This window comes from Syngnathus floridae, chromosome 5 (assembly GCF_059516105.1).
Source record: "Syngnathus floridae isolate MCC-2025c chromosome 5, RoL_Sflo_1.0, whole genome shotgun sequence".
NCBI lineage: Eukaryota > Metazoa > Chordata > Actinopteri > Syngnathiformes > Syngnathidae > Syngnathus > Syngnathus floridae.
Window position 1 is genome coordinate 12324572 of NC_142417.1, and position 18904 is coordinate 12343475.

At 38.4% G+C, this 18904-nt stretch overlaps 1 protein-coding gene across 4 annotated transcripts; it reads right to left on the bottom strand.

The window, feature by feature from the left end:
* Positions 1–462: 462 nt before the first annotated feature.
* piwil2 (piwi-like RNA-mediated gene silencing 2) lies at positions 463–16743 on the bottom strand. 4 transcript variants are annotated; one of them, XM_088375777.1, is made up of 25 exons: positions 16622–16710; positions 15986–16035; positions 15116–15452; positions 14934–15039; positions 14156–14258; positions 13224–13405; positions 12863–12944; positions 12593–12703; positions 12215–12332; positions 11026–11150; positions 9972–10052; positions 9787–9900; positions 9155–9343; positions 8020–8104; positions 7685–7777; positions 7362–7502; positions 7129–7242; positions 6346–6534; positions 5938–6039; positions 4518–4634; positions 4060–4148; positions 3879–3984; positions 3189–3442; positions 1744–1851; positions 463–1025 (listed from the first exon to the last, which is right to left on the bottom strand). In XM_088375777.1, exons 3-25 carry the CDS (start codon positions 15422–15424, stop codon positions 869–871), a joined length of 3075 nt encoding a protein of 1024 aa, XP_088231903.1. In that variant the 5' UTR covers positions 15425–15452; positions 15986–16035; positions 16622–16710; the 3' UTR covers positions 463–868. The 4 variants fall into 4 exon arrangements, with proteins under 4 accessions (XP_088231903.1, XP_088231905.1, XP_088231902.1 ...); XM_088375779.1 differs by lacking the exon at positions 15986–16035 and having other exon boundaries at positions 12863–12923; positions 16622–16743; XM_088375776.1 differs by lacking the exon at positions 15986–16035 and having other exon boundaries at positions 16622–16743.
* Between the last annotated feature and the right edge of the window lie 2161 nt (positions 16744–18904).

The window sequence follows — 18904 nt, forward strand, 5'->3', positions numbered from 1 at the left end:
GACACCGTGAGTTCGATTCCCGCATGTGGCGGTGTGAATATGTGTGTGTGACCAAAAAGTAAAACTACTAGTCAAATATTTTGATTTCTTGTTTAATGCTGCTCCGTTGTAATATTTGATTGCTCATTTAAGGTGTAACGTTAAAGAACAAACTCATGTAATGTGTGGCTACTGATACAAACAAAGGTGTACATTTGTATAGAAAAATCTAAATATTGAATATGCTTGAGTAAAATGTACTGAACCACTCATTTAATGCCAGTGGTTTCAACCTTAACTCTTTAATTGTTTGAAACATTGGTAAAAGTCAACAGTTGCCCTAAAAGGTAGCGCTTGGATTTCATCCAGTTTCTATCCTGTTTTCATTCATCTCAGATGCTGAGGCTATCCACGGCTAGTAAGACACCATTTCGGGTTCGTGTTAAAAACAAAAATCCTACAGTAAGACTTCAAACTCGTATCCAATTTTTAAAATTCTTTTTAGCAATTTTATTCAAACAGCATTTTCATTCCTTTCACACCATAACTGGTTAACAATAACTCACATATTTCTTGAAACCATAACTGGTGTTTCAACAGGAAAATAAAGCTTGCATGTTTTAAAGGAAAAAAAGCTTCCCCAAAAATGTAAAGCTTGCATTTTGTCCAGTTTCTATCCTGTCTTTATTCATCTCGGATGCTGAGGCTATCCAAGGCTAGTAGGATGCCATTTAAGGTTAGAGTGAATAACAAAAATCCTACAGTAAGACTTCCAACTCTAATTCTAGGGTTTCTTTGATAATTTTTTAAAACAAATTTTTTCAAACATTTCTTTCCTTTCACACCATAACTGGTTAACAATAACTTGCAGGAAAATAGTTTGTGTGTTTCAAAGGAAAAAAAGCTTGTCGGCCAGCTGGATGGAGGGTTCTGAATGGAGGTACTGTCCTGAAAGGTAAGCCAGTTTGTGTGCATATTTGCATGGGGCTGGAACGCGAATAGTGCCTGGCCAGTTCCAGTACAAATGACACATCTTGAAGGTCAGCCTGTTGGTGTATAAAAAGCAATGCAATTAAAATAAGCCTTTGAAGCAGTACAATGACTAAAAATGTCTGACAATTTATAGCAGTAAAGCAGAATGAGGCATGGTAAACTGTGGTTACACATTCAGACTTTTCTGCCTCGCACATCAGCTCAGCCTCCTTTCCAGTCAGAGAGGTGACATTCCATGTCCCAAGAGCCAGCTTCTGTAGCCAAGGTCCCCAACCTTTGGCTGCCGCCCAGCTCACTTTGCACCCGACCCCTTTGGCCCCTACCAAAGGTGGTGAGCCAATGGGAAGGGGGACCCACACATCCTTTTTGGGCTGTACCCGGCCGGGCCCCATGGGCGGAGGCCCGGCCACCGGACGCTTGCCTTCGAGCTCCAACTCCAGGCCTGGCTCCAGAGAGGGGCCCCGTTGACCCGCGTCCGGGCGAGGAAAAACCAAATCCATTTATTGTAGTCAACATAAGGGGTTTGTGTAAGCCGTGCTTTGTCTGGCCCTTCACCTAGGACCATTTTGCCAATATTGACCCTGCCAGGGGCCTAAAGCCCCAGACAACTTAGCTCCTAGGATCATTTGGACACGCAAACCCTTCCACCACGATAAGGTGACTACTTATGGAGAGGGTGACTACTCACGTATTCTATTCTATTCTATTCTATTCTATTCTATTCTATTCTATTCTATTCTATTCTATTCTCATGTTTGTGTAAGTGGAAACCTTTGCAGATGGTCAGGCATCAGGTTCGCTGTATTGTAGAGGGTAATGTAGTGGGTAGGAAGTCCACATCCATGTTGAATGTGATGTGCCATCAGGTAGAAGTCCACCCTGCAGTGTGTGGATATCAGGGGGAAGACAGACATGTAACTTTGTGAGAGCACTTTTATGAATTAAGGGTTAGGATCAGAAACGTGTATTTTTTTTGTGACACATCATAGCTATTAAATACAACACATGGTAACATTCATGTTGCGTAAGCTTTTATAGGTCAAACTTGAAACCTTCAAACTGAAAATAACAAAAAGTGTCGTGCTACAAGTTTTTTCTTTTTAAATCAATATTAAAGATATGTTTTGAGAGACAAAGTCATCTCTGATTAAATTTGCTGTTTACCAGTGCAATCGGTCAATTTTAGAGCATAGATACCAGCGCGCTGGGCGGCAGCGCATACCATGAGTACAAAGGAAAATCATCTTAGTAATATGCTCTAGAAATTACCGTATTTTCCGCACTTAAAGGTGCACTTAAAAGTGAAGGTACGCCTTTTAATGAGGTGCACCTTTTGTGTACCGAATTCCAAAATCTGTAAAGTTGTTTTGTGTGGCTTTTGCCACACAGAGACGTAATATACTGGCGTAATATGTAGACCCGATGAACCAATCAGAGGATGTCACGTTTTGCGTGGATTGGGGCAGAAAACTAATCAGTAACGCGTAGAGTACATACCTCCGCGGCCATTGATAAATAAATACTATTGTTTGTGCAAGGCAAACAGCATTGTAACCATCTAAAATGGCATCGACAAAGAGACATGTTTTCGAGGCACAACTCAAGCTTTCTGGAAAGCCGGTATCATTGCCGAAAAATAACGTAACAATGACAAGAGGGAACTTGTCATGTTTAATGGCGAATTTGCCCAACTGTTTAATTTGGATACAGAAGATGAGGACTTTGATGGATTTGTATATTACCGTATTGGCCCGAATATAAGATGGTGTTTTTTGCATTGAAATAAGACTGAAAAAGTGGGGGTCGTCTTGCATTCGGGGCCTAGACAATATACCCATTCACAACGCTAGATGGGGCCAAAAAGTCTTTTTTCAAACTTGAGAAAGAGGGGGTCGTCTTATAATAAAGGTCGTCTTATATTCGGGCCAATACGGTAATATTGATTAACAACACGAGTACAATACAGTAAATGATTAAATAGAATAACGTACGACTGAACTCACTGCATTGCTCCTGTGATGTTTTTTTTTTTTTTTTTAACCGCAAGTCATGGCATGTATGCACCCTATAATGTGGTGCGACCTATCTGTGGATTAAGCACAGAAAAGCACCCGGAATTGAATCTGCTCCTTTTAACCCGAAGCGTCTGATGGTGCGGAAAATACGGTACAGTAGTAAAACAAAACTGGCAGTAACAAATAAAAAAATGCACTGACCAGTCTTTTTGAGTGAGTGTGTGATCCAGAACAGTTCCAGGTGAAGGCGCGCCAAAGCTGCTTCCAGCACATGAATAGAGGGTAGTGCTGATTCTCTTTCGGACTACAATGAAGACAAGCTTGGGCTCATAGCTGGGAAACGTCTCGAAGCATTTGATTAGCTGTGGGATCTCATGCTGCTCAACCATCTTGACTTGACCATCTGACACACCATCCCGATACACCACAATCCTTTCTGGCAAGTAATGGTTGACCTATGTAGAAGTTTCATGTATATATAGGAAACACTGTAGCAATTAAGCAGTAAAATATTGTCCTTAAAATGTTATATTACACACACACATCTTTTCCAGATAACATTGCAAAGTATACGTCTTTTCCAAATAACATCGCAAAGTATACAACACAGTATGTAGTAATTGGCTCTGTTAACCTTGGCCGATAAAAATCCAGACCGGAACAAGCAAAAGAGGATTTGTAAATCATGGGGACGGTTTCTGACCAAAGCAACCGATCGGTTCAACCATTTTGGTTCAATACGAATTATTCAGTCAGTTCACTGTTCGACACGTTGGTAACTGTAAGCACTCATAAAATGTTAATAAAAATATGTGCATTCTAAATGCTATATACACCCATGTATTTCATACTCTTAAATTGTTGTGTAATTTGTAATTTTCTTTGTGTTACCTCATGATACTTGTGCAGTGCATCCAACAAGCAAACTGTAAAACCATTGATGATTTCTTCATTGGGTCCTTGGAAAGTTACTCTTGAATACCAGCGAGTCAGTGAGCTAAAAAACAAACAAAAAACAACAACGTAGGGATGAACATTGATTTGAAACCAATAAACAATGAAAAAGACTTACTTGTTTGTGCTTGCAACAAAGCCCATGACTGATCGGCGACTCTTGCTGGTGTCATGGTGGACATCAACTCCAACCACCATTATTTTTTTCTATGAGGTTTTTGCAAATATAAATTTGTGCGAATGTGACCAAGACATTTTCACCATTATGACAATCTGTACAACTAAAAATTTTTTTTTTCCTTTTAAGAGTAAAATTGAATCAGTTACATTCTCTTGGTTGTATAAATGCACACACTTTCAAACTAATGCTTTGTTGCAACACTTTTGGCTTGGTCTCGTCAGTGGTGAAAAGGTTTTAGAAAAAACAACATCTTGTTTCACTTTAGATTGCCAAAACAAACATACAAATACATACGTATCTACATTTAACACAAATATGCACATGCACACACACTCTCACTCTCTCTCTCTCGCCCGCACACAAACACTGTGGCTGTTGATAAGCACGGGGCTTACCAAAGGGACGTTGACAGTCCAAAGTTCTCCTCCTAATTTGCTGTTCACTTGCAGGAGTATTTTTTGGGCCACACTCCTTAACTTCTGTTGCTGGGAAATTGTCCGGATGTTGATAACCTAGCAAACAAAACAAAACTAAGTTACCGTATTTCCTGGACTATAAACCGGAAATGCTAAAATTAGGGGAAAATCTAGGTTTGTTCATCTATATAAACTGTACCGGACTATAAGCCGCAGGTGTTTTAATGTTTAATTACCATTTGTAAGAGAATATAAGCGAAGATTGACGGGAAAGAAATGGTTCTTTTTGGACGCATACCTTTTATTAATATAACGTTTAAACAGAGATGAAGGACTTTTGCAAACAAACGTATAAATCTCAGCAACGACCATAATAAACTTAATGTGCAGGGAACACTAGCAACACACTAATAATAAATAAAATGGGACCACTTACTGGGGTAAAGTTGGCAATGCGATATGAACTACATGTATAGCTCCGGAGAAATGGATGACACAACAAAATGTCATCACCAATAGCCCAGTACCCTCTAGTGGCAAGAGGAAATCTCTATAGTACATGAGTAGCTCTTGTTCCTTTGTTAAGAGCCAAACCAACTTCCTTTAACGTAAAAGCAGCATCATATGCATTTGTCCCCCATAATGAGGATTTGTGTATAAAAACTTCTTTTCACCAGTAATGTCCATCTTAATCTCGTTCTGTCTCTTGTTTGTGTCAATTGGGCGGCACTATTTGCCTTCCGGACGGACATGTGATTAACACACCACTCTTCTCCCCAGTGACCATGTGTCTGGTCACATATCTCTCCGCTCAGCCAAGCGGTGCCGTACAACAGTGGCCCACAACCAGCTTATTAATGAGTGTAGTATAAGTGTACTAGACATCACAAAAATCACGAAAAATCCATAGATACATCGCACCGGACTACAAGCTGCAGGGTTTAAAGCTTGTGCAAAAAGTCGGGGCTTATAGTCCGGAAAATACAGTAGTAGATTCACAAGGAATTTTATAGAAATAAGCATTTGAAAATGTGGGAAACCAACACAGATTTACATTAAAAGTTGCATATTGATATTTGTTTCCTAATTATTGTGAGAAATACGATGAACAGAGGATTATTATTAATTAATTATTAATGCCACAGAATACCATGAGTAAAGGTCATTTGAGTAAAAAGGATGGTGACCCCTATTATAGTGCAACCACAAGGTATTCACAGCATTCACTTTTTCCACGTCAAAGCCACATCCCAAAATGGAATATAAAGCACAATATGTTTTTTCTTGTACAGCAGTTCAGCCAATCAATGATTTAATCTGGGGGACAACTCTTTAACTTTAATCTCTATAACTATGATTTCAAGTTTGTCACTTGTTTTTTTTAGCTACTGTATGATACCTGGGATGGGATGGGACTTTTAACACAGCAGAGCTTCTTGATGGCACTGTAGAGATCTTCTCTGTTCCCTACCAGGATGCACACTACAAGCTGCAAAGTAGGCTATGAACAAGAATTAAGAATGTAAGACAGTATCCTTAAATGTTTTTTTTTTTTTTCAACACTGATAGCATATATTGTGTTCATTTACAAACAAGAATCATCAACATCGGAATTTGGGGGTTTTCAATTTACTCTCGCCATAAGAAATCATGAATCTAAATACCACAATCATTTCAATAGTAAAATTGTCCCAGTCATTTTACAGTGCATCTTAAAATTATGGAGGAACTTGATTAAAAAAAAAAAAAGGTTAAAATTAGCAGGGAATCGTAAGCAGAATGTCTATTGTTAAAATGCATGTCTTACCTCACTAGTGAGCTGAGAGTGGATGCTTTTGACATACGATTCTGTGCGATCATCCCTCAGCTCTACACACACAGGACGAGCCACTTGCACCCCGAGAGGCCCACCCACCTTGTTCAAGGTTGAAATAAACTCTTCAGCATGGTCTGCATAGCGGCAAGGGTAGAAAATGGCCCATTTTTTTAGGGGGACCTAAGAGATTGATTTGACAATGAATACCAACGACCAAAACAAACCTGACTGAGCTAAAACATAAGCAACACTGGCTCCCGTGTAAGCTTTTAAAATGAGATATTTCTCATATGACCAAGTCGAGGGATAAGATCGTTTACTTACAAATGTTCAACTTAAGCATTACAGTTTCAAATTTCATGTCGTTACCATGAAAGCAGATCTTTGTGTTTGATCACAAAAACAGTGATGAATATGTATTTGTGGCTATTTTCCTGTTTATAGCCATAACAGTAAATTAATCATAATTAATGCATGTTAGATTCAAATAATGACACTTAAATATATGCCATGCAACAGTAAAAAATATTGAATCATTGAATTGGATCAAATTAATTAATTCATTATCAAAAACAATGTTTGCTGCAGCCCCACTTGTAAGCAAAGGTACCAAGACTATGACCAAGAATAACGCAATGCAACTCAGACCATAATAAACAAATCAGACATCGAAGTTAGAGCGATCACTATAATCATGAAATGAAATTGAAATTATTTTAAGCGAAGTTTCGTCTGTTAATCAAAAAGTACTTATCAGATGTCCCAGTTACTTACTGAGCTAATTGAAGCAACCCTCACAACATCTCTGGACCACGATCCATCAGCACCAATTGTAAACGCCGATGTTTGTACACAGATGGTTTCAAGAGGCAGAATTCTACCCTTTACCTGAAAGAGTGAAAATGAAATTCCACTTCATCAAGCAGATCTGGGTTCACAAGTGAACGTATAGTTTAACATAGGTATACTTCCAGAAAAATATTCTCATTGTCAGTCATATAACTTACTTGCAGTATTTCCGGGGCAAATTCAAGGTTCCACTTGGTGACTTCTTTTTGGCTGTCGGGGTTAGCGCTTATGTTCTTCAAAAGTTGCTTTATTGAAAGGGTGTGCTGGTCGGCATTCAAATTAATGTGCATGGTCAGGTCCTAAAATATTTAAATTCAAATTTTTAATAGTGGCCAGCCAATGACAGATACCTTTGAGAGTACTTAAAGTTTACACAAGCTAAGAACAATACTTTAACCGAGGACTACGTAAAAAACAAATTAAAATTGTGCTTTAAATACTTTTGTTTGTGTCTGAAATAAGAAATTCTGATCAAATGTACCTTCATTGTTTTGAAATCCTTCTTCATATTTTCTGGGATCCCAGTCATGAACGAAAGCTCAGGAACGATTAAGATTTCTCCAGTAATGACTTGCTGAAAATAATAAGTAATAAAGTATTCAGTGTGAAATCAGTGTAAGTCATTCTTTTTCATTAAAATGATATTCCATTATGTCATGTTTGGCCACGTCACTCAATTTGCTGTTTCTAAGTACTGACATTTGAAGTTCATTTACATTTCCTTGCAGATTTATATTTGAACAGTGTCAAAAGACTCAAGAAAAACATGTTACATTCGTGGTATTGAGTTAATAAACAGAAATTGAAAACCTTTACCTTTCCACCCGGCTTGGAACGCTCTTTTGGTTTATGCATGAGAAGAGGTTGGTCCATTTCTTTAATAATAATTCCATAGTGCTTGCTATGATTAATAGACAATAAAAGATAAAGTTAATTGATCAATGAATAGGTATTGTTCAAAACATGATTAATCACGCTGTTAGTTAAATGCAGCATCAAAGTTAATCATGTGCCACTAAAGTTAAAGATCGGTTGAATCTACTTAACCAGTGGTTAAAAAAAAAAAAGAGTTTCGAACAACTGGGCCTTTGTAGTTAGGGTTAGTTGTTGACTCTGTTGGCACACCTCAAAAGCTGTAACACAATGTATGTATGTTAATACAGTGATACCTCTACTTACGAATTTAATTTGTTCTGCAATCCGGTTTGTAAGTAGAAATGGTAGGGGGGGAAAAAAACCCTTATTATTAATTAAATAAACAATAAAAAACTAGCTTCAGATGTGAACATTCCGGGCTGATCACAAGACAATAAGTAGGCCTAATGAACTCCTCACTAGCCTCAGGCTAGTCTGCCCGGCCTGCAGCTGAAGGGGGCGCTAAATTGTCAATTCCCCACACAGTAATATGAAAAATAGAAAACCTTTGCGGTGCAAAATATTGTAATTATACGTGACATGAAAAAATGCTGCTCCTGTGTTGCACGTGCCAAAAACCGTTACTGGCCAAGACGAACAGGTGGGTGGGAGCAGGGGGTAACCTGGTAACCGGTTCGGAAGTCCGAATTTGGTTCGTAAGAAAATCCAAAAGTATTGCGAGGCTCCAGTTCGTATCTCAAAGAGTTTGTAAGTATAGGCGTTCGTAAGTAGAGGTATCACTATCTGTAAAGTCGCGTGCATGTGAGGATTATTCTATTTCTGTAATGTCGATAATGATTTTCTATTTCTATAAAATCTATAATACTTTGAAATCAATGTGTGCCGTATTGTCACATATTATTGGTAAATTTTGTCATTTGATTTGCTTGAGTGAGGAAGAACACGCAGATATAAGTTGTATCTTAAGCAAAAAATGTATGCACTGGAATTCTGATATATATGCTACAGTACTTTAAGCCATGTTTCAATGTTTACTTTCCTTGCTCAATGATGACCACAAAGACAATTGTCACACCTGTAGTAGTCCACAAAAGTGGTTTTTGTGCCATCCATCAAAGTGAAGGTGTCTTTGGGTGATTTGTCCCACTCAATGGAATCAACGCGGTAAGTCCGGTTATTGTAGCGGGTGATGATGATGTTTCCAACAAGTTCTTTGGTGCATTCATCTCTAAATTTCTCTTTGCTTCGTTGGTAGAGAATATTCCTGTCAGGAGATAACATGTCAAATGTAAGTTTTAAATTACATGCCCATTTGTGCTTTAAGTATTTTGAAAGACAGCTTTGCTTTGTCTCAACAATCAATAATCATTTGACCAATTGATGATCCAACAGGTTAGTGCATTATTTGCCAGAGAGCATTTACAAACAGTGTGTGTCGTTCTTTGAATACGGTGCAGCTTCAAAAACACACTTCAACAGTTGAACAATACTGAATTTACGGAATGTAACGAAGTACCACTCAAACAAATATCCAAAAAATAATGTTATATTCTAAGCACAACTAAAGAAATGTCTTTACCTTCTTCACTTTGAAGATGATCTCAAATGTAGATGTTCTTTTGTTATTTGGTCAACATCAAATAAATATTTAAATCTACCATTCAAATGATTTAACTGTTTTGTGTTAATAATCTAGCATTAACTCACATGACTTCCAGCACAGAGTCATTCCGCAAGACTTTGTGGGAGACATCAACACACAGGTACAGACCTCCATCTGTATGTTTGATACATGATGAATAGCCTGGCCATACCTGCAGCCTATAAAACACATTTACTTGAACAGATTTGAACAAAGCCTCTTTATGGTAGCATTTCAAGATACTACTTACCGATGTTTGTCAAGAACTACTGCATTTTCTGGATTATAATGATTTCTCCCGATTGGCTTCAATCCAATCATTTTCATGACCCTTGAATCAGAGGAAAGAATTTTTTATTTTTTTAAAAACCAAGACATTTTAAAGTTTGAAGTACTTTTCAGAAAATGACAAATTTGATAATTTCGTCTCACAAGTAATTTAACATAACACAAAATAGAAAGCACGAAAAAGTAATTTCTAGTTCATACATTCCATCCATCCATTTTCTACACCGCTTGTCCCCACGGGGGTCATGGGTGTGGTGAAGCCTATCCCAGCAGTCAACGGCAGTAGGTGGCAGACACCCTGAACTGGTTGTCATTTTGGGAGAACACCGGACATCAAGTGGAGGCGAGACCATTGAGATTTGAAGAGCAGTAAGTGATATAGGCTGTGGTTATCAGCCTAGCTTTATTGTTTGAAATTTGAGGCTGTGCCATGTTCTAAATTACGCACGATACGTTTCTTTCTGCTAGCACAGAGCACGTCATAGCGGGTTGGTGTCCTACATTGTCATTGGTAAGACAAGACAGCAGACATTTTTTTTAAAACTGTTTGCAATCACGCCTATGTTTTTGCAAACCCTTTATCATAAGCAAAATGGTTCTCATAAAGAACACTCGTCGACACTACGGTGAAATACTACATTTGCTTTGATAAAACGAAACTGATCTATTTAGTATGTGCCCAACTCTTATCTGATGGCTACTCAAACAATATCAATATATGGCCACACAGCTCTGATGCCTTTTGCCACATCAAGCGATAACAATGGAATAGAGCAGTGAACGGGACAATCAACAGTGCAGTACAATGACTGACTGGCACTCAGCCTTTTTGAAACGACGTCACTCACCGGAAATTGCAACCGTGCATTTTCGTTGTTAAGCGCGTTGCTATGGGTCTAATTAAAAACCTGGGTGAGTTGCGTTGAAAAACAAAAGTATGCTTAAAATGATTTTAGCTGTTAAAATATAGTTGGCCAAGTTTACTTCACATTTGGTCTTTAAATTCAAAAGTGTACCTCCGGAGAACGACATTGTAGAGTGGGATGCATAGCTCAGAGTTGGGTGGCAATATCTTTGTCATCTGTATTTGGATTTTGATTTCTTCATTGTCGGTTCTTCTCAAACACGTAAGAACCACCTCCTGTGAATTAACCAAATTTTACTTTAAGACATACATTTACAATTTAACAATATGAACAATCCTCAAATTGTAGTCTGAGACTAAAACAGGCTCCCAACTATTTCAGGGAGGGTGCCGCAAGGCTGAAAAAGTGAAATAATTTAATTTTCAAAAATTGTGTCAAGTTCCAAAGCTCAAGACAAAAAACACACTCTGGCCACGAATAATCTGTTGCTCACTTCACCACATTACTGCTACGTCAGAGTTTAGTACTAATTTGGTGACCATGACAACAGAATTGGGGTATCTACATGTTAAGCCCAACTCTAAAATTCTATCGTGTTTTCTCTCAGAGTCAGTACCTTCATTTTCTCAAACTTTTAGTTCAGTAATTGGGAGATGTTTTGGTTGCGAGAATGACTCGGATTCATGAGGCTCTGACTGGGAAAAGGGCGTATTGAACGCAAGTGTATTGAGGAGGCAGCCGAGCCATGACGGCTGACAATGGCGCTACGTCACGGCTCCTCTTCTCCCAAGCAACATGGCTGCAGTAAAGGCGTCTTGACAAATAGTTTTGCAGAGCTCTTATAAGCTTGCTTGAATACAATCAATGTAGTAACCAAAAACACATTTGGATAGAGTTTTCCTTGATAAACCATATATATATTTTTCATCTGAACTCCACTGGTACGCTTTAAGCAAAGGGGTCACTGTTAATAACCAGTATCGTTTTTCCAATGCTATAAGCAAGAAATATATGATGTACTCAAATGAGTGAACAGACCATGTACCGTGAACCTTCCCGTATTAAAACAAAACTTACTTGGACAATGTTTCAATTAGTATCAGTTACATCAATACCATGACAAAACCAGAATATTATCTTTTGATTTTGTTACAACAGGTTTGCCTGATGAAAATACGATAGGAAAAAAATATCTATCCCCTGCCTTAGATTATAGAATAATCTTACAGGAAAATCTGATGGAGTTGAGCACTTGGCTTCCTTAGTAGGGAACGTAAATACTAATATATAGGTAGATCATAAATAATACACTGGCATGTGCTCCTAAATTAATACCTACATTCTTCAGTTGTAGGGGAAGGTAGAGTATAGAACCATCAAAAGCTGTAACTTCTCCTGTGGTCAAGTAGTGCTCTTTCATCATTCCGAAGCGCATTGACATGGATTCAACATTTGGTCTGGGAAAAGAGTGGATATACAAATTGTCATAAATATTTTCAGACACATGTATGTACGTGAAAAAGAATACAGTGTATCGAGAGAATGAAAGCTCAGTCATCCAAAAGTGAATCTTCATGTCATTGGACATCATCATAGGTCGATAAATTACATATATGGTATATTTCCATAAAACTTGTAGAAGAGTGTACAAACGCATATTGACTAATGCTGTTTTGTCTGCTGAAATACAAAGAAGTCCGAGATCAAAATTACTTACGTAAATGTGACATGGTACTGATAAACAGCTTTGTTCTTGCAGTTAATTGGAATATGATTTGAGCCAATAGTTACTGGAGTTCCTTTTGATCCAGCCTTGTTGAGTGGCAGGCTGACCAAGAAAACACACATACAAAAATATTTAGGTCAATGACATTCAGATAATTTAATAGTTATTACCAAATGGATAACACTTTGCTCACATGACCAAAAGGGATAGCAAAAGAATTTAAACTCGTAACAAGAGTTAGAGGTAAAAAAGTAATCTTACTGGACTGCCTCCATTTTCAATTCTTTCTTTCCTGGTGCAGTAGCCACAGGGTCTTGGGCCGCTTGAACAATGGACACAATTTCTTCACAGAATTGTATTAGTAAATTGTTACACAAGTATTTCTTTTTCTTAGTTTAAGGATTTTAGTTTTGTTTTAATTGATGTGATAATGAATGGATGTAATATGACCTAATTTAGGATAAGTTATTGCTTACTTGACTCGAGTACGAAAAGGGATTCATTAACCCTTTATTACTAATATAGTGAAGGAAACATTTTTCAAGTCCCATCTATGATAGAATATGTTAATGCATTGGATGCTCTGCTCCCTAAGTGGTTTTCAAACGTTTAGGCTTATTACCTGTGTCAGAGGTCTCGGAGGGATGGCATGCTGATGCCTCAGAGGTAAGAGAACCAGCCTGAACACTTTTGAGAGGAAGGGAGGAAAGAGGTAAGGGACATCTTTGTCCCAGTCCAAGCGCAGGATTTAATGCTCTTCCAACTCCCACCATCATGCTTGGGGAAATTTCTCGGCCAAAAAATCTGCAACAGTTCATAGGCCATGCCAGGCTTTAATACAACTCATAGCGATAACCCAGCATAATTGACACTTCATTAATAATGGGAAAAATATTTAGTGGATATGCAATTGGTACGGTGTAACTTACATTAAACACCAACTTCAAAACTTAGACAAAATGACATGTGAAAATCTTAAGATCAACAAATGATGAATGAATTTTGGGGTCCAATCAGTATTACCATAGACTAAACTATAACAATTAATATGTTGTTCATAGTTGGTTACTCTCCGCTGTAACTAACATGTTTACAGGAAGACTTGGATGAAAATTGTGCTGTTACAAGTGTTTCCAAAACAAATATCTTACCTCAAAACCATACCTGCGCTAAGTAAAAATCAGTGGGATAATAGCTGACAGCACACATTACCTTCATTTTGTATTTATTCAAACTTGCTATGTGTTTGATTTGACGTCAACATTTATTAAATTTTTAATTTGTCATACGTTACAAATTAAGTATTGTTGAATTTAGTTATTTTCAATGAAGCAATAGCTTCCATTAAAATAAGCAATATATTAAAATCGCAAGTTCTAAAGGGCAACCAACCAATCCACCACCCCCTGTGCCAGCCTTCGACCCTGGCCTGCTGCCAGATACCCACTACCGCAAATAGATTCCAGTCCTGCATGAAACAATGGTGCACCATAACAAATGCAAAAAACTTAGATGATCCCATTCTATCACAACACGTCATCTTGTCATTCCTACCCTCTGCCGATCACTGCTTGGCGGTGGCCAATCTGTGGGCTACTGGCTTCTAGATCCGGAATTGGCAGCTTTAACTCTTCCACCTCTCTGACTGCTTCTCTTCCTGCAAAAATAATTGCATTGAATTGCTAGTTAAAATGTGACGATACGACTAACTACAAAATTCCCTAGAAATTTGCAATGCGTTTGCCATCAATTCTGTCCTTATTGGTGAACAGTGGACTCCTTATACACTTGTAAAAAGGCTGTGGACTGCTGATGTGCGGCACCGCTTTGCTGGGCGGAGGGATATGTGACACGGTCACTGAGGAGAAGAGAGGTTTGTTGATCGCATGTCCAGCCGGCAAGCAAATAGGGAAATACTTTCAACAGAAAAAACTACGGAAATCCGCGGAAAATTCTCATCCCTGTGCCACGATCCTCTCCATTTCATAGATGAAACACAAAGGTGGAGTCTATTACAGGCAATCAGAAAAATATTCAGGTTCAAGCATCTCCATTGCACAGGCTGTGATCTGAGTGATCCACTCACTTTTACACATGCAATAAATACATCTCTGTGTTTTAAGGTGATCGCTTGACAGTTGGAGACGCATCTGGCCGTATTTATTGTTGTATTGTGTTTCACGACAGCAATAAGCTGTATTTATAATTCCTATGGATGAAATGGATAAGCACCCACTTCACCAAAATGCACCAAGCAGATACATCTTTCTTTTTTATCCACTACTACAATTACCACAAAAATAAAATCCTAGGGGGGCAGTTGTATACACACCAAGTCGTAATGTTCCTCTTCCTCTTGAGGCCACTGAAGGTTCCAAGCCTATTCCCCTGAACATTGAAATCAGCGCAGGTTCTTGACCACGTGACGGCGAGTCAACCTATACAAAGAGTAAATCGATTTTTTTTTTTTTTTTAAATGACACTGAGACAAAACACTTTTCAGTCTTCGATTACCTCTTTCCTGGTGGGGGCTGCTTCTGCAAGTACCTTCCGAACCTCTGTGCTAGCCAGGACTGTGCCTCTTGATATGCCTATCTTGGGTTCTGATGAGGGAAAGAGCCCCACTCCAAAGAGTCCTCCATCGTCAGAGTGAAGTCCTCTACCGTGTCCAGCTAAAGGCTCATCAGCAGGTATACCAGAGCCTTGTACTTGTAGGACATTAGTAGGAGGGAAAAATCCTCTGGCTACAGCAAGCCCTCTACTACGGCCCCGCCAAGGAATGCCCGCCATATTACTGAAGTCAGGTGGCTTTTTTGGATCCATTTTGTCCACTTGAAATATTTCCTTTCAACTGCAGCACAAAGGGAAGAAATTCCTGTTAATAAATCTTAATGTTTCAGAGGATTGGGCGGTATTATGGTATCCTGCGGTGACTAAGGCTATGGTCTCACCGTATATCTTAATGCTCAATTAGAATTTTGGGATGAATTACATTTTTTTGTGTGTGTAAGTGTTTGTGTTTAAGTTCCATGTTAAATGCAACCTCAGTCCATCTGGTGTGTGAACATATGTTCAGGGTGTAGACCACTTTTTCACCCAAAGTCAGCTGGGATAAGTTATAATCAAAGTCAGCAGGGATAAACTCCAGTACGCTCCTGTGACCAAGATAAGCGTTGTTGAAAATGGATGGATGAATGAATTTTTATGCAGTATTTTACTGTTTATCGCACACACAAGACTAAGAGTGTTGAAAGATAGCTGCTACTTTAGAACTACATACAGAACACACTTTTGAGATATTTTGGGACATGCAGACTAAGTTTCATCAAATATCTACACCGAGGATGAAAACGATACATTACGGTAAAATTTGTTTCACCTAACTTTAAATAGTAGTCTTCCAGCAGGATATCAACAGCCAGACCGGGGTCGCACTGCAGAGATAGTTTTTATGACACTTAGTCGTTACATTTGCTTATATCAATTGATTATGGTTCTCTTTGCTCTTGTACCTTAACAGCCGCACACAGACAAATGTTGAACACGGTTTTGTTTCTTAATTCCAGTTCTTTTCGGTAACATGGGTGTAATTTGTTGTCACGTTCCTATAAATAATTTTGAATTTTAGAGTGCAGATGGGTAGGGAAATGTAAATAATAAGGACAACGAATTTGTTGGAATATTTATATCAAATATGGCGCCAAATATATCGAACTTTGCTAGCGCCGGTGCCGGCCGGATTCCCCCATCACTTCAAACGTGTCCCATTCCTCCCCGACGTTTCAATGTTATTAAACACATTAATATATTCTTCAACACATTTCTTATACGTTGTCAAATACTTACTACAACCGAGACGCCACGAAGCAAATTGAGTATTAAGGCTATGGAGACATCAGGCCCGCTAATCAAGACGACGTCAGCAACAAGTTACGGTTGCTTGACTTGTATTTACTCAACTAACCAATCAATTTCAATATGTCAGTGGAATAAAACGGTATTAAGGAGGTTAAAACTCACACTCAGTTGGCTGAAAAACGTTTACCAAACTTCTCAAATGTCGTCGTCATTAAAAGTAAGTAATTGAGGGAACTGTACCTGCCCTCAAGCGCTATTGGGCCATCTAATAGGAGGAGGTGTATACCATTGGTGTACAATAGCTGCCAATCATTCATCGCCCATTAATTTCGTAATCTTTATTGCCCCCTAAAGTAAAAATACCCTTTCGAACGGTGACAATCATTATTAGTAGTAATAATAGTAACTAAAACAACTCTTGTAGTGCAACATATTTCAAATGCGCCTGTAATTACCCCCCCACACACACACACAAAAAAAAATCAATTATGGAATAAAACAATTGCGCAAGTCCATATGCACTTGCTTTGTTAATTGTAACAGAAAATATTCATCAACCACGTTAATTACAAAAATATTATGAAGGAGCCAAACCAAACGTAGTTTGTCTGACATTTGAATTCTTGTGTCATACAAATACGTACTGACCGAGGATGTGTTGCCATCTACTGTTTGACAGAAGTAACTACAACGGCAATCCATCTAAAACCAAACCAAACCAAACCAAACCATCACGAAGGCCTTTTGTGCATTTACCAGGTGATCTATATTATTTTATGACTTATGTATCATATAATCATAACTAATTTGCACTGCATATGCAAGGAAACACGAACATACAGGCAATATATGTATTCCAAAATGAAAGTCCAGACAACATGAAGAACAGAACAATATGATACTCAGGAAAGACATGACAAGACTAATAAAAGACCACAAAATCTACACGTGTAATTCTCTAAACATGTTTTATAAAATTTATAAACTGAAATCCAGTTGCATTTCTTCTTATTGTACTGTATTGTTATACAAGACTTTGAAGCAGCTTTGCTTTCAATGTATGTCAGCCGTACCTCAGTCACAAAGGATGAAGCAATTTTTTTGGGCCAATGAAAGTAGCCTTGAATCAAAGCTTTCCTTATAATCGACAATAGAAATTTGACCAACCTTGACAACCAAAAAGTTGTCTTTTTGAACAATTTAATTTCTGGCCACCATACGGACTGTCGAAGATCATAACAAAATGTTTTGTCACACCACTGCTCAACTGGTTCATTAATTTTTTTATTTGCAGTGGAGTAATCTCATATGTGCCTCTTTTAACGATTGTGTCCTTAATCTTCTATTTATTTTTTAGCCTTAATATTAGGAGACCCTCTGGAGCAATGAAAGAAAGACACTGACCCGCAGAATAGTTGCTCTGTGTAAAGAGTAAGAATTTGACTCACAGTCTTTTCACCCTGGAAGTCTGACCCATCTTTCGTGACTTATACAGATTAGTAATAGCCTTAGTGTTAATGGACCAAATTTTCTTGACAGCAGGAGGCCTAAGAGAAAGTGGCATTCATCTGATGTGACAGTCATTGCAGACCTGCCTGTCAGACTGCACAGTAGATAATTAGGAGTCAGCAGCCGAGTTTGCCAAGGCCTGCATCTTCATTTGAGGAACAGGGATGACAGGCAGGATTATGGGTCACATTACAACTGTTTCTGCCTGGATGATGATAATGATGCAACTAGCCAAACTCTCCCAGAAGCTTCTCTATCTAACTATCCATTTTATGTCGCGCTTATCTTCACTAGCGTCATGCTTTTCTATCAGCATACATATCTACGTAGTAAATTATGGGGGGTGCAATGCAAGATAACATCCCCGTGGGATCAAAGTGATCATGAGAACAGTGATCAAAAATCTGAGACCTACACTGGTGAATAACCTACAGAGAACTGAGAGAAAAGTATGTAATACAAGTTACATCATTAACACACTACGCCAAGAGGGACTCAAATCCTGCAGTGTCCTCGTGTTTAAGACAGTTCATGTCCAGGCTTCATTGAAGCTTGAAACCATGTGGTCCAATGAAACAAAAATAGAACTTTTTGGCACAAACTCCACTCATGCTGTTTGGGGGGAAAACTAAAGCCGAGTTGCATCCCAAGAACACTGCACCTACTGACTGTAAAGCAGGGGGAGAAAACATTATGCTTTGGAACAGTTTTTCTGTAAAGGGGACAGGGAGACTGATCTGTGTTAAGGAAAACATTCATAGGCCCATGGAAAGAGAGATTTTGAGTACTAGTACAGTACTTGCTCAAATGAATTAAAATTTAGATAAAGAACTGTTTCATTGCTTTGCTTTGTTGGAAATTTGTAAACAACAACAACAACAACAACAACAACAACAACAACAACAACAACAACAACGTGTGCATGTGTGCTGTATT

Bases quoted from the DNA above. Each gene is read 5' to 3' on its own strand.
- piwil2 (XM_088375776.1), bottom strand. From the start codon at position 15,424: ATGGATCCAAAAAAGCCACCTGACTTCAGTAATATGGCGGGCATTCCT. The intron at 15,040-15,115 runs GTAATCGAAGAC...CTCTTTGTATAG, and splicing joins CAGCCCCCACCAGGAAAGAG to GTTGACTCGCCGTCACGTGG. The intron at 7,503-7,684 runs GTACATTTGATC...TAAATATTTTAG, and splicing joins AGGATTTCAAAACAATGAAG to GACCTGACCATGCACATTAA.